A 13225-nucleotide genomic window follows, 5' to 3' on the forward strand; every position below is an offset into this window, starting at 1 on the left:
TCATTTCGGCCACTTGCACCCGTGATCTTGTCCTTTCGGTCATAACCCAAAGCTCATGACCATAGGTGAGGATGGGAACGTAGATCGACCGGTAAATTGAGAGCTTTGCCTTCTGGCTCAGCTCCTTTTTCACCACAACTGATCGATACAGCGTCCGCATTACTGAAGACGCCGCACCGATCCGCCTGTTGATCTCACGATCCACTCTTCCCCCACTCGTGAACAAGTAAAGTTAAAGAACCAATGATTGTCACACACATACTAGATGTGGCGAAATTATTATCTGCATTTGACCCAACATCCTTGATCACCCCCTGGGAGGGGAGGGGAGCAGTGGGCAGCAGCGGTGCCGCGCCCGGGAATCATTTTTGGTGATTTAACCCCCAATTCCAACCCTTAATGCTTAGTGCCAAGCAGGGAGGTAACGGGTCCCATTGTTATAGTCTTTGGTTTGAACTCACGACCTACCGATGTCAGGGCGGACACTCTAACCACTAGGCCACTGAGTAGGTTAACAAGAGTCCGAGGTACTTGAACTCCTCCACTTGGGGCAGGGTCTCCTCCCCAACCCGGGGTTGGCATTCCACCCTTTTCCAGGCGAGAACCATCGACTCGGATTTGGAGGTGGTGATTTTCATCCCAGTCGCTTCACACTCGGCTGCGGACCAATCCAGTGAGAGCCAAGCTTGTGGCATCGTATCCAAAAAGGCTTGAGACTGTAATTGTTGCCAAAGGTACATCAACAAAGTATTGAGCAAAAGCTGTGCATACTTATATATATGTTGTAATACATTTCCAAAAAAAAAAAGTTTCACATTGTCATATTGTCCATAAAATTTAGACAACAAAAATGAATTCATTCCATTTTGGAATAAAGCTGTTACATAATAAAATGTGATAAAAGTGGAGCACTGTAAATACTTTCCGGATGCTCTGTAGTAGGGGTTGTTACTGTTCAAGTCATGAATTAGATTGTTATTTTGTGCGCTGACACAAATACACACCTTGCTTCTGGTGAGGAGTCTTGTGCCAGTCTGCTGACTGCAGGTACAATTCTTTCAGATAAATCTTTACCTCCACTGAGGAGACGACCGGCACCGACTTTTTCCACCAGATTGGCCAAGTGTTGGGCAGTGCATTTCCTTACCACTCGATTGAGGTGACTATGAGCGGTGGCAAACACAGTTCATCTTAACAACTACAGTTCAAGTGGACTGCTGGGTGTTTTGTATGTATACTGACCTAACTCCCCCAGAGAGTAAAGCTTGAATACTTCGGGTGGGAGTGCAGTGCTGCACCATGCAGTCTAAAGCGTCATCAATATGCTGCCTAATAAAGGCATTAGGTTCCCCTCCCTTGTGCACTAAGACTTTAACAGTCCCTTCCAACTCCTGGTCCATTGCCTTCTGTAGGTGCGTGTAAAAGTCGCCCAGTGTGCGCACTGCAGCCCTGGACACGCCTGATCTTCTGTTCTTCACCTAATTCAGGAAAACATTGTCATATGTAGACATACATATAACATATGACTTCTATCCCAAATAACGTAACATTGATTGATTGATTGAAACTTATTTGTAGATTGCACAGTTCAGTACATATTCCGTACAATTGACCACTAAATGGTAACACCCGAATAAGTTTTTCAACTTGTTTAAGTCGGGGTCCATGTTAATCAATTCATGGTAATGTTGAAGTGTTTGTTACGGGGAGGTGAGAAGCTGTGCCTAATGCACTGACAGTAAAAAGGAATGTATTACAGAAATCAAAATCAAAGTCGTGCAATTCACAATTTCACCAAAGTTTGGAGGAAAAAACAACTCTAATGAACAAAAACTTGAGTTTTAACCATCATCACAGTAGATCTTAGCTCAGCAAGAAGGAAAGTAACTGAGTCTTGAAAAAAGAAAAGAAAACAATACCAAAAGTTATGTAAGACAAGCTGACTTAATTCAAAGCATTAAACCTTCGTCAGTGTCCCAATACTATAATCCAAGTTGTCATTTATCACAATTAAGCTAACTGTTTGACTTTTTACAATGACTAACATATTTCCTTTTTACAATGACTAACATATTTCCAAGGTTCTGCATCCACTAAAAATGTCACTAAAAGAAACATTGCAGTGTGGATCAATTTTACATTACGCCTTCAATATTTATAATGTTGACACACTGTAAAAGTTATTTCAGAATAAGAGTTAATTGTGTTGGAGCATTGGGGTGCCAACTGTATTTTCATCAGATGCACCAATTAATGTGATCTTACCTCTTGAGTTAGTGCGATGCAGATGTCATGAAGCCTCCCCTGAAGTACGTCTGAGTGGTACTGAGCCAAAGAGCGCAGCAGTGTAAGACCTTCAATCTTTTTCTCCCTTCAAAGTAAAACAATATTGAAATTTTTTCCCCATTCTGGAAGAAATATATTATCAACTTTTAGGTCTTTAGGTTGTTGAACCCTTGTGCAACGTTAAGATTGACTATTACTTGTATTCCGATTAGTGATTTCCTCCCGGAAGGGAAAATCAGTGGTGGTCAACCGAGCGAAGATGACTGTTGTACAGCAAGCAGCGTGCACACTTTGTACGCAATGAGCCTATATATCCCTGCAAAAAGCAGATATGAGCAAAAAATAAAAATCCCTATTTTTTCTTTAAAAAAAAGAAAAGCTCTGTCGAGTGATAATGGAGTCTTTGTCGGTGGAGTTTTCAAATATATCCAGTTATCGTATGCTCCAGACATCATTCTACACGACAAAACAGATGAAAACCTGGAAAACCAGTGGAGGACTACAACTTCTTTGTGGGTGGCTGGGTCAAGGACATTGGTATCAGGACTCTTCAGGATAAATATGCATGGTTTTGGCTCTGGTAAGGTTGCATTTCATGATTTAACTTCACGTCTAATGACATGTTTGTTTCTGTTGCACGCGCATTTTTCTGCCGTCTTTATCAAAATATAACTATTGATGTTAACATTGCGTATGTGCTGAAAGCTTCATTAATGATTGCTGCCTTTGGTAAAGGCTTAAAACTATTTTAGGCTCTGCTCACATTTCATTTATTTAGACTTGCCGAGTTGGTGCTTCACGGAACACTCATAGCAAAAATGTGTCCTAAGAAATAAAAATAATAAGATAATACTTAAATGGGAAACACTAAATGTTAAAAGTATATAAAAAAAACAAGGAGATCACTGCAAACTCGTGCGTTCTTCGGCTCTGCTCCGTTGTACTAAAGTGTGTGGTACTTTTGTCGTCTTTTTTCATAAAACCTTGCACTCTTCACGTTGATCCTTTTTGTGATTTAAATGGTTCGCACAGCCGAAAAACAACGGAAGAACAGGCCATTTTTCTTCGAGAAAGGCTAAATGGCACCTAGTATCCAAAAAGGACAGACGCTGGCTTGACCACCAAGCATATTTAATGGTTGGGACGTGAGCCTGACATGATGTCATTTTGAATCCAAGCTACACACACAAAAAATGTCATGAGTCAGCAATACATCTGTGTAACATTTGAAATATTCTGACAAGTTCAGTGCTATCTATTGATATGTTTCTATTATTTCCTAATGTTTTTTTATGTTTAGTGGCCTTTTTGTCAAAAATAAGTATTTTTTTTATGAAAAATTACTATTTTTAAAAGTAAGTTGCGGAGTGGAATATTTAAGTTTAAGTAATTATAGCTTAGTCAATAAGTCAATAATTGATCACAACATTGACTTTTGATTGACATCATTGTGAACAACAGGCAAAAAAAAAGGTGCAGTTCCCCTTTAAGGCTAGAGGGGAAAAGAAGCGAGTACCTGCAGCTGAAAAGAGCGTTCACATGTTTTTGTTTGGATCGTATTTTTTTCATATTTCAATAAAAAATGCAGAAGTGACAATTTGACACAAAAATTTAGATTTAAAGACATGGACTTTCGTATTTCCGCGGACATTTCAAGACCTGAGTAATATATATGTTATATATATCACCCAAGATCGTTTTTATGGCTTTTCAGCGGTTTAATGGCAATTAAACTCATTTACGCTCATCAAATTGAGAATTATGATTATCGTTTTCTGGCACCATTTGGTGGTTAACATGCACAATTATACCAAAACCATATTTTCTTGTATTTCAACCAACATGAATGGGATTAATTTGACTTTCATGAAAAAAAAAAAACATAGTAATATACCAGGATTACAGTTTGTAAAAAAAACAAAAAAACAATAGTTATAAGAAGATTCAATGGGGCCGAAAAGGTTCTTAAGAGAAAATGTGTACACTTAATGTTCATATACTCTTCTAACAACGCTGCAATCAAAAACAGTGCAATTTTACTATCGAGAAACTTGTGAAAAACTCCCTGGTAAAATTTCAGACCGCTATCCTTCAAACTGAACAATTCTATCACATAAGGAACACATGTAATGCCCGTTTTGGGGTCTAGGGTTGCACATGGGTTGAACATACAGCATCTTGCAAAGGGGAATACACCCCTCACATTTCAGCAATCGTATCATATCTTCTCGAGTGACAGTAATATGATACAATACATATCAATTTAAAGTATTACAGCTTGGATAGCAGCACATATTTACGGTCCTTTGAAACTAAGTCAACACACATTGTCTAAATTGATGTAAGCACTGTACATTTCACAGTAAACATGTGCAAATTGTGTAGGTGCCATTGTTGTCTAGTATTGCTTTAATCCCCTTGGGCATGGACTTTGCCCCAGCTACACAGGTAGTCAACTAGAATCATAGTCCATCGTATGCAGCTTTCTTGTCGTATTGGAGGTGTGTTTACGCTACTTATGTTGGAAAACAGGCCCATGTTGTGGCCCAGCTTCCCAAGTCATTTTAAGTGGATACAAGCTGTCCACAGACTGCTGTAAAGTACTGTATATTCACATTGTTGCTAAAATGTGAGGGGCGTATGACGTTATCAGTATTATGGGATGGATTTTTTTGTCTAAAGTGAGTATTTCTCACCAGCACTCTGAGCTCAGCCGGTCCAAGCTCTGAACCAGTGCTTGATCAGGTTTGGAAGAAAGACACAATTCTGGAGGCTGAGAGGAGTTTTTCTTGTGGCTCACAGCAACAGAGGAAAGATCCTCTAAGAAGACCGAAAACGAGACAAAACAAGTGCAACTCATTCAGTTTTCTATTACAACTCAATCAAGCTCACAACAAAGAGTGCATGCACAGGGGTAGGTAGGCGATACAGTAGTAATGTCATGAGTTGTCAAAATAAGGCACTGTTATAGATTTGACCAAACATGCATATTTAACTATTATCTAGGGCAGGGATATTTTATGCAAAAGTTTTTTGAACTGAACTCACAGCATACCTGTGGAATAATAGCCCACATGATGAAAAAGGGAGGACCTAAAATGGAACCTTGAGGAACACTACTAGTCTAAGTAATTTAAAAAAATGTTATTTAACCTGGAAAAAAATCCCATTGAGATTAAAAAAAATATTTTTCAAGCGAGTCCTGGCCAAGAGGCAGCAAAGTTACACACAATATTAAATTTACATTACACATTAAAATGACAGGATGGACATCAAGTAAAACAGCTACAGATAACTGAGGCTCCTTCAAATGCTCTCACTTTAGATTTAAAAGCATTTAAGGATAAACATTCAGTCTGCTTCCAGTCTCTTTGTAACATGATCCAAGCACAAGGAGCTGGATAGACAAAAGCTTTTTCCCCAGCTAAGTGCCAGAAAAACGGACAGAGAGCAACAGCTGAACATTGGTTCTCAGAGTATAAGAGCCCATCCTTCTCTGTGTAATTATTGTACAAATGTAATCAGGTAAATAAAAGACGAACAAGGGACTACTGACTGCATTTCATGTTACACAAGCTAAAGCAACACTTTAGTTCCATTAAAAAAAATTGTGTAACTGCCAAAAAGGAGAGGACCTACCCCGGATTTCCACTGGATACAAAATGACTGCGGATCGATACTTGCACGGCGAAAGACTCTTTCCGTTTTAAAAAAATTGAAGTCAAAGTGTCCGTTTCTACTGCCTGCGGAACGTCACTCACATGCCGTTGACCTGTTCCAGCGCTAGATATATGCAAAGCTTCTATATTTGCCGGACGCAGCAACAAATCAGTTTAATTTAGTTTAAATCTGCTTGCATTGGAAAAGAAGTTACGCACAAACACAAAATAAATTATCTGGTTTACTTTTTAAATATAAAACTCAGTTTTCAAGGTGGATTGTATTTTAAACTTTGAAACATCCTAATGGGCGGCGACCGACATGAAGTCAACTTGTCAAAGGTTTTCGGATGTAATTTCAACACCTTGTTGACACAAATGGACGAGGGCATGCTGATACTGAAGGTGCAAAGTTAAAGAATATACAGGCATTTCCCAGACAACTATATGGGGATATCGGGGCCTGTGTCAAATACCAGCTGATACAGGGACCGGTAAGCAGGGGAGTGGTTGTGACACGGTCGCCAGCGATTTTATTACAGTTGTATTGTAACTTGCTACAAAAAATTAAGTTGTTTATCAACCTTGTTGTTGCTGTTCAACACCTGTTATTAATGGCAGGATCAATTTTATTTGCTTCTGCTTCCCTACAAGGAGAGAATAAACTGTGGTTTACTTTTCGACAACTTCCCTTAACACATGATTTTGAGTGGATTCACAAGATCTCGTAAAAGTCTGCAATATTTCCTGCACGACAGAGCGCAACAGAATAGCGGCGGGGATTTGCTGGACTGTTAATGGTGGCGCTGTTCTGTGGCGGTATCATCCACTTCATCCAGTGGAAATCCAGGGTCAAAGAGGTGCCTTCAGGAACCCTTCAGTTATATATATCACAAGTTTGGACCCCAGTGTTGTATTTTTGCTATCAAGGTTAAAATGTCAATGCAAGGATCTGCCAATGTGTTTACAGTGGTCCAAATTACTCAATACAACAGGAGCACTTTAGGGTTTTTAGGAAATTGCTTTAAAAATATTTGTCTCCAAGTTTTAGGCTGAACTCGCGGGCCGATAAGGTGTCAGTCCCGGGCCGCCAGTTAAATAGCCCTGATCTAAATGTTTAGCCATAATGCACAAACTATCATTGTTGTTTTGTATTCATAATGCAAATAAAATGTGCAAATCAATATCAAGACTTAAACACATTGGGCAAAGGAATATGTACACCTGTACAATATAATGAGATTCAATACATTTGCAGCACATTTAAAATTTCAATCAAACGCGCCTGTCTTGTCCACACCTGTGGTCATTTAATAGCAGAAGTACGCTCTAGAAACACACACCAGGACTCCAGGGAAATAAAGCAAGGGGAAAGGAAGTAAAAACGAAGCGCTTGGCTCCGTTTAGGCCATGTACACGCTAACACGGAGAGATTCAAAAACGCATATCTGGGGTTGAAACGATCTCCATCCAAACAAGTGTAGTTTCAAAACTGTCCGTCTAAACACAAAGCATACATCTGCTGTCATGCACATTTTGTCCAATCAGAAGCCTGAAAAAAGCTGCAACAGCTGTCTTGGTGGAATTATACCTCTACTATGTTTATTTTGATATATTAGACGTACAATGACATGTACATTATCTTTAAAACCAGCCTGCAAGTACACAGAGCCCTGGGAACAATATGTATCTTTTTTTCCAATGTTTAAAGTGTGCATGCACGCCTGTGCTGCTGAAACTCAACACTCATAGAATTATAACATGTTTAGCAACATGGTGATGCCATGTTCAGCAACATGTGCAGTGAAGTGTACATTATGTCTAAAATCACCACACAGTAACGAGCCAAGGAAACCTTGTTGCATTTTTAAGTGCCTATATAAAGCACACGGACGCGCGTGTGCCGCTGCAAAACTCTTGTGAGTTATAAAGCATTTAATCATTGATATAGTACATGTGCAATGGAGTGGATACTGTCTTTAACATCAATACACACTACAAGGAGGATGCTACATCATGTTTTCTTTTTAGTTGCTCAGTCGCTTTTTACGCACGTGCACGGTTGTGCCTGGCTCTATCTACACAAATGGAAGCAACATATGTAAGCTAACTTCACGATTTGTCATTAAAAAAGGACTAAAAACATGAGATAATGTTTCATCTTTCTTATGACACAGAGCAAAAAGTCTTAATTGTAAAAGCTGTCCCATCAGGTGGAGGTTCAACAGTTATATATGTATAACTATATATTTATGATTTTGTGGCCTTTTAAACCAAATGTAGTTAATTTGCCACTGACCTGAGCTATGGGACAGCGAAGGTCGTGTCCTGGTGAGGCTTGGTGCTCTCCTTACGCGGGACAGGTTTTGGGGATTAGGAGGCACAGTGGGGGGGCTTGGTTGGTGGGGCGGAGTGAGGCACTTGATGGGGCTGTGGGGTCCAGGTGGACTGAGCGGGCTGGTGGGGCCAATGGGTGACCCATCTGAGGAAAGGTCTGCTGTACAGAACGTGATTGTGCTACCGTTTGGATGGAAATCTACAACAGAGATGATGGTCACAAAAACATTCACCACGCAAGTGTTTTGCGAGGGAAAGGCGGCTTTATCGATTTTATTTACTTTTGTTGGAAAAATATAACTGATAGGATTTTTAGCCATGTTATTTTGGTATTTAAGACAAAAATTAAGAAAAAATAAAAAATGAAACCCATTAAAAATTTGAATCTATAGGAATAAAATGTATTTTTGTAAGGCGACCTACGTTTAATCTTCGTACTCTCTTCAGTAGGTGAGTCAGAAAGCATTTGTCTGACACGGTGCCGGATCTTGTCCCTATGCCTGGAGTGTGTATTCGTCATCTAGTCACACATTGGTGGGGTGAGGAAAACACATCAGGCTGTGACAAACACAGAAGGCCCACTGTGATTTAAAAAATAGATGCAAACGTTACCTCATCAGGACTTGTGGTTGTTCTGTGATCACCAGACAAAAGATGGAGGCATCCGAGGGGTTCAACAGAGGGCTTCGCCACCATATCACCCTGCTCGAATGACAATCCAGGACGAGGTGATGACACTTTAGCATCAAACATACCTAAGACACATGAGGAGGATATCAGCAGATAGGTTGTGGGACCAGTAAAGTGGACTATATGATACGGAAGTTAGAGATGGTCAAGGTTTAACATTGTATTTTAGCTCAAACAGTGCTGTTCAGTCTGCTAAGCAAAGTAAATGCAATTTAACAACTCTTTGCCCACCTCTTCCAATGACTCCTTCAGACACGTCTTTTGCAAGTGAATTCCTTCTTCCGTTGATGTGAGATTCTGAGAGGAATACAAATAACATTCAATGTAACGCATTAACCCATTATTTTCTTTCCCATTTTGACTTACCGTTACTTGACTTTAGAGTTCTCGGTGATTCACTTAATGCTGGTTTGATAAAAGGGGGCGAGGGTAATGCTGTGTCCTCATTGCTTCTAAAAGTTCCATTGGAGTAGCTGACTCTCTGCCCAACAACACCCACCTGGGATGACAGTTCATTCCTCTGACATAGTCCTTGGACGTGAAAGAGATATAATAATGAAATGCAGAACACGCAAACAGGCTAAACCATTATTATATTTAATACGGTACCCGAAAGGCTGCTTAAGTCCATGGACACAGACGACTTCAATTTTGCAGAAGGCACTCTTGCCATACGAGGTTTCACTCCTGAGGTCATGCTTCCAGGACTATTGACAGGTGGAGTAGAAGAGTCTAGGCTGAAAAAAGAATCTTGCACCCTTGAAAACTGGCTGAATTACATTAAATATAACTATCGGTATGGAGGCATTTGTATTGTTCAAGCATGAATAAAGACACTGATATAGCGCGGCGCAGTGGGAAAGTGGCTGTGCGCAACCCGAGCGTCCCTGGTTCAATTCCCACCTAGTACCAACCTCGTCACGTCCGTTGTGTCCTGAGCAAGACACTTCACCCTTGCTCCTGATGGGTGCTGGTTGGCGCCTTGCATGGCAGTTCCCTCCATCAGTGTGTGAATGTGTGTGTGAATGGGTAAATGTGGAAGTAGTGTCAAAGCGCTTTGAGTACCTTGAAGGTAGAAAAGCGCTATACAAGTACAACCCATTTATCATTTATCAGCCAACATCTTAATAATCAAATGCCTAGTGCATTTGATACAGAGCAGCCAAAGCAGGTAGGGAAACAGACTCAAGTGTGCCTTTAAACCCCCATAATGCCCTAACACTTGACTATTTTGCGTCATCTAAATAGCAGTGAGACCCACTGAATGGCATTATATTAGTTAAATGGGAATACAAAAATGTGATTGGTCCAAAATCTCCTTTGCCTCAATTCTATTGAAGGGGCGTAATGATGATTTTTGTCTTTTCTGACTTATAAATGTTGTTACAATGTTAGATACTTGTTTTAAACAATGTCAAAGCGTCCATTCATTGGGTTTATGAATTTGTGTTAACATGCATACAGTTTTGGATGCCTCTGTTAGAGGGGATTTGCAGTCTGGTTACGTTGTGACATCACAGAGAGGTAGACGTACTTATTTGTACATTAAGTCAAGCTCCTCTTCCTCTGCTGCTTTAGACCATGAGGAAACACGAAATGTAGGATAAAATATTATTTTCATCTAATTGTGGCATGTGCATAATGCCACTGACCTGTGTGACATGCAGTGACATTATTGCTACTAAAAGCAGCTGTTTTTTATGCAAGTCTAAATCAACTGGAGAGTGTGCAAGTGTATCTAATGTTGTGACCAGGAGAATCCTGATAATGTTTATGAAATGTATTTTCGACTGTGTTGGAAAAGAAATACCAGTGACAACTTCAAGATAAGTATTTAAACAGTATGCATTTTCAAAAGATAAATTATGATACTTTTGAGAGGGTGGGTGTGGTTTAGATTGCAATCTGAGAATACCTCCAGAAACAAACATCTTGCAGACAGACATGTTATAAAAATGACTGTGGAGCAAAATTTACACCAAAGCATATCTTCAATACATTACATTGATGTACCATGTGTGGTACACCAAATAATCACTGAAATAAAGTAGTTTTGTTTTCCTATATTCAAACATAGTGTTACTGTTCAAACTCTGTGTAACATTATGATGGCCCAAAATTTCTGCCTTGTTTTAAATGAATACTTGGGCCTACTATGCTACTGTATTTTAATTTTGATCATTATGGTGGTACTTAGTGAGCCAAATGTTTTCTGAGGTGGTACTTGGTAAAACAAATGTTTGATACCCACTGATTTACACCATAAGAAAATGTTTATTGTACGTCTTAGGGACGGCGTGGCGCAGTGGGAAAGTGGCCGTACGCAACCCGAGGGTCACTGGTTCAAATCCCACCTAGAACCAACCTCGTCACGTCCGTTGTGTCCTGAGCAAGACACTTCACCCTTGCTCCTGTTGAGTGCTGGTTGGCGCCTTGCATGGCAGCTCCCTCCATCAGTGTGTGAATGTGTGTGTGAATGGGTAAATGTGGAAGTAGTGTCAAAGCGCTTTGAGTACCTTGAAGGTAGAAAAGCGCTGTACAAGTACAACCCATTTATCATTTATTTATTTACATCAAAATCGACATAGGTTCTCTAGTTTAAGGCACATGTATCACAATGACCGCATATTGAAAGTTGTGGTCCTATTACCTTGTTTTGATGCCAAAGACACTGGAACTGGTGAGACTCAAACTGGAGAGACCATTCTCGCTGGCTGAGCTGGTAAGCATGCGAGAGGTGTGCACAGCTGGGTCTTGACTCAGGTCTAACTTTACAGGATCCTGGCTGTCCTGGTCTGTGTCTGAACTGCTAAGGCTCACTTTGGCCCTCTTCTTAGCAGCACTGTTTCGCAGTGAACGCAGAGAGTTCAACATCTGTGAGCAAACCAGATTGGCAAATAAAAGCAAGGGGAGGAATGTGCGAGATTACAAATAATACCTAATGTAAGAAAATCTTTTATAGTAAATATCAGTCAGACAAATGCATAAGAAAATACCTCCTGCATGTCCAGAGCATCTTCCTCTTGATTGTTTTGTGTTGTGTTAAAGCCAACAGGCTCAAAGTGAAGGTCTCTCTCGAGTTGCTGATTTTGGGGGCTGTACCGTGCATTTGATCTCTGGTCATAAAAATGTATCTGATCCGCTGAAGCAATTACTGGTGAAATGGCGAGTGCTGTCTTATTACTGTTCAGTGCCCGGCGGAATGACAACGTTGAAGAAGAACTCTTTAGGGCGGCACGGATTGGCCTTGGAGAACATCTGATAGATTGGTCCTCTGGATTGGATGGGAGCAGAAAAAAAGATTATTACAAAATCATGACCAAGCTAATCTGTATTCTGCGGACAAGATTACCCCTGCCTTTTCCTGCTGTGTCCCTCCAGGGGCTGTTGTCTCGCTGCTGGGGGCTGCTCTCTCGCTTGTTGGGCCAGGTGTTAGACATAGAGAGTGAGGAGTCGGCATGGCGACGGGAAAATGTTGGAGTGAGCTGGCCTCCTGGTAGTGCAGCCAGAGGGTAAGAAGGCAGCAGGAACGAACCTGAGATTGTGTGGTTTGAGGGGAGAGAAAGCGTGCGCTCAACACTGGGATTCCTTGAGAGCGTGTGTCCTTTGGAAGATGCTGTAAGAAACGTTTCATACAATATCACGTCCAAAAATCAAGAGCGATCAAAACTGTATGATAATATTGTAATACATCTAGTGACTGTGGGGTGTTTACTTTACTGTAACTGCAGAGTACCCGTTTTTTTTGCAGAAATAAAATTATATATGAAGAGAGAATTTGCATACATTTTTTTTAATTTGGAACATTTATCAGATCAACATTGTGTAAAGGATAAAATTGTTTTCACAAATGAACTCTTCATTTATTATGGGGAATATATAATATACATTTGTATTGTATCTCACTGATGGATAGTTATCTATTGCTTTCTTTTTAAATAATTTTAATGAACACTAATTGTTTTTTTTTTGTCTTGCATAGAATAAAGCCAAATACTTGCTAACTTTTGTTCTGTTATGCTCATAATGGTGGACATCAAATTGTTTAATTTTCCAATTTAAACTTTTGAGAGTTTAGCAACTTTATCTATGGAATGCTATGCAACATTCATAAGCACTTTTCTCTTTACAGCATTATAAATTGCAGTTTCATAGAAAACCATGTGATGCTGCTCTATGCATAATACGTATGCATGATCTTATAATAGTCATGGATTCAGGTTTATATAGCGCTTTTCTTGACACTCAAAGCT

General features: G+C 40.0%; 1 protein-coding gene across 7 annotated transcripts in view; it reads right to left on the reverse strand.

The window, feature by feature from the left end:
• LOC133549750 (TOG array regulator of axonemal microtubules protein 1-like) overlaps positions 1-13225 on the reverse strand; it is a 40193-nt gene that overhangs the window by 13825 nt on the left and 13143 nt on the right. Inside the window, exons 5-17 of one of the 7 annotated variants that reach the window (XM_061895493.1) lie at positions 12325-12507; positions 11969-12246; positions 11623-11846; positions 9582-9679; positions 9339-9503; positions 9204-9269; positions 8895-9037; positions 8706-8802; positions 8245-8481; positions 4983-5106; positions 2266-2371; positions 1243-1478; positions 1005-1163 (exon numbers count right to left, since the gene is read on the reverse strand). In XM_061895493.1, the coding sequence (XP_061751477.1) occupies positions 1005-1163; positions 1243-1478; positions 2266-2371; positions 4983-5106; positions 8245-8481; positions 8706-8802; positions 8895-9037; positions 9204-9269; positions 9339-9503; positions 9582-9679; positions 11623-11846; positions 11969-12246; positions 12325-12507 (2116 nt within the window). Of the gene's footprint in view, positions 1-1004; positions 1164-1242; positions 1479-2265; positions 2372-4982; positions 5107-8244; positions 8482-8705; positions 8803-8894; positions 9038-9203; positions 9270-9338; positions 9504-9581; positions 9680-11622; positions 11847-11968; positions 12247-12324; positions 12589-13225 lie in introns of all 7 variants that reach the window. The other 6 variants (XM_061895492.1, XM_061895491.1, XM_061895490.1 and 3 more) reach the window with 6 other exon arrangements.

The sequence above is a fragment of the Nerophis ophidion genome, linkage group LG03 (genome assembly GCF_033978795.1).
Source record: "Nerophis ophidion isolate RoL-2023_Sa linkage group LG03, RoL_Noph_v1.0, whole genome shotgun sequence".
In the NCBI taxonomy this organism is placed as follows: Eukaryota; Metazoa; Chordata; class Actinopteri; order Syngnathiformes; family Syngnathidae; genus Nerophis; species Nerophis ophidion.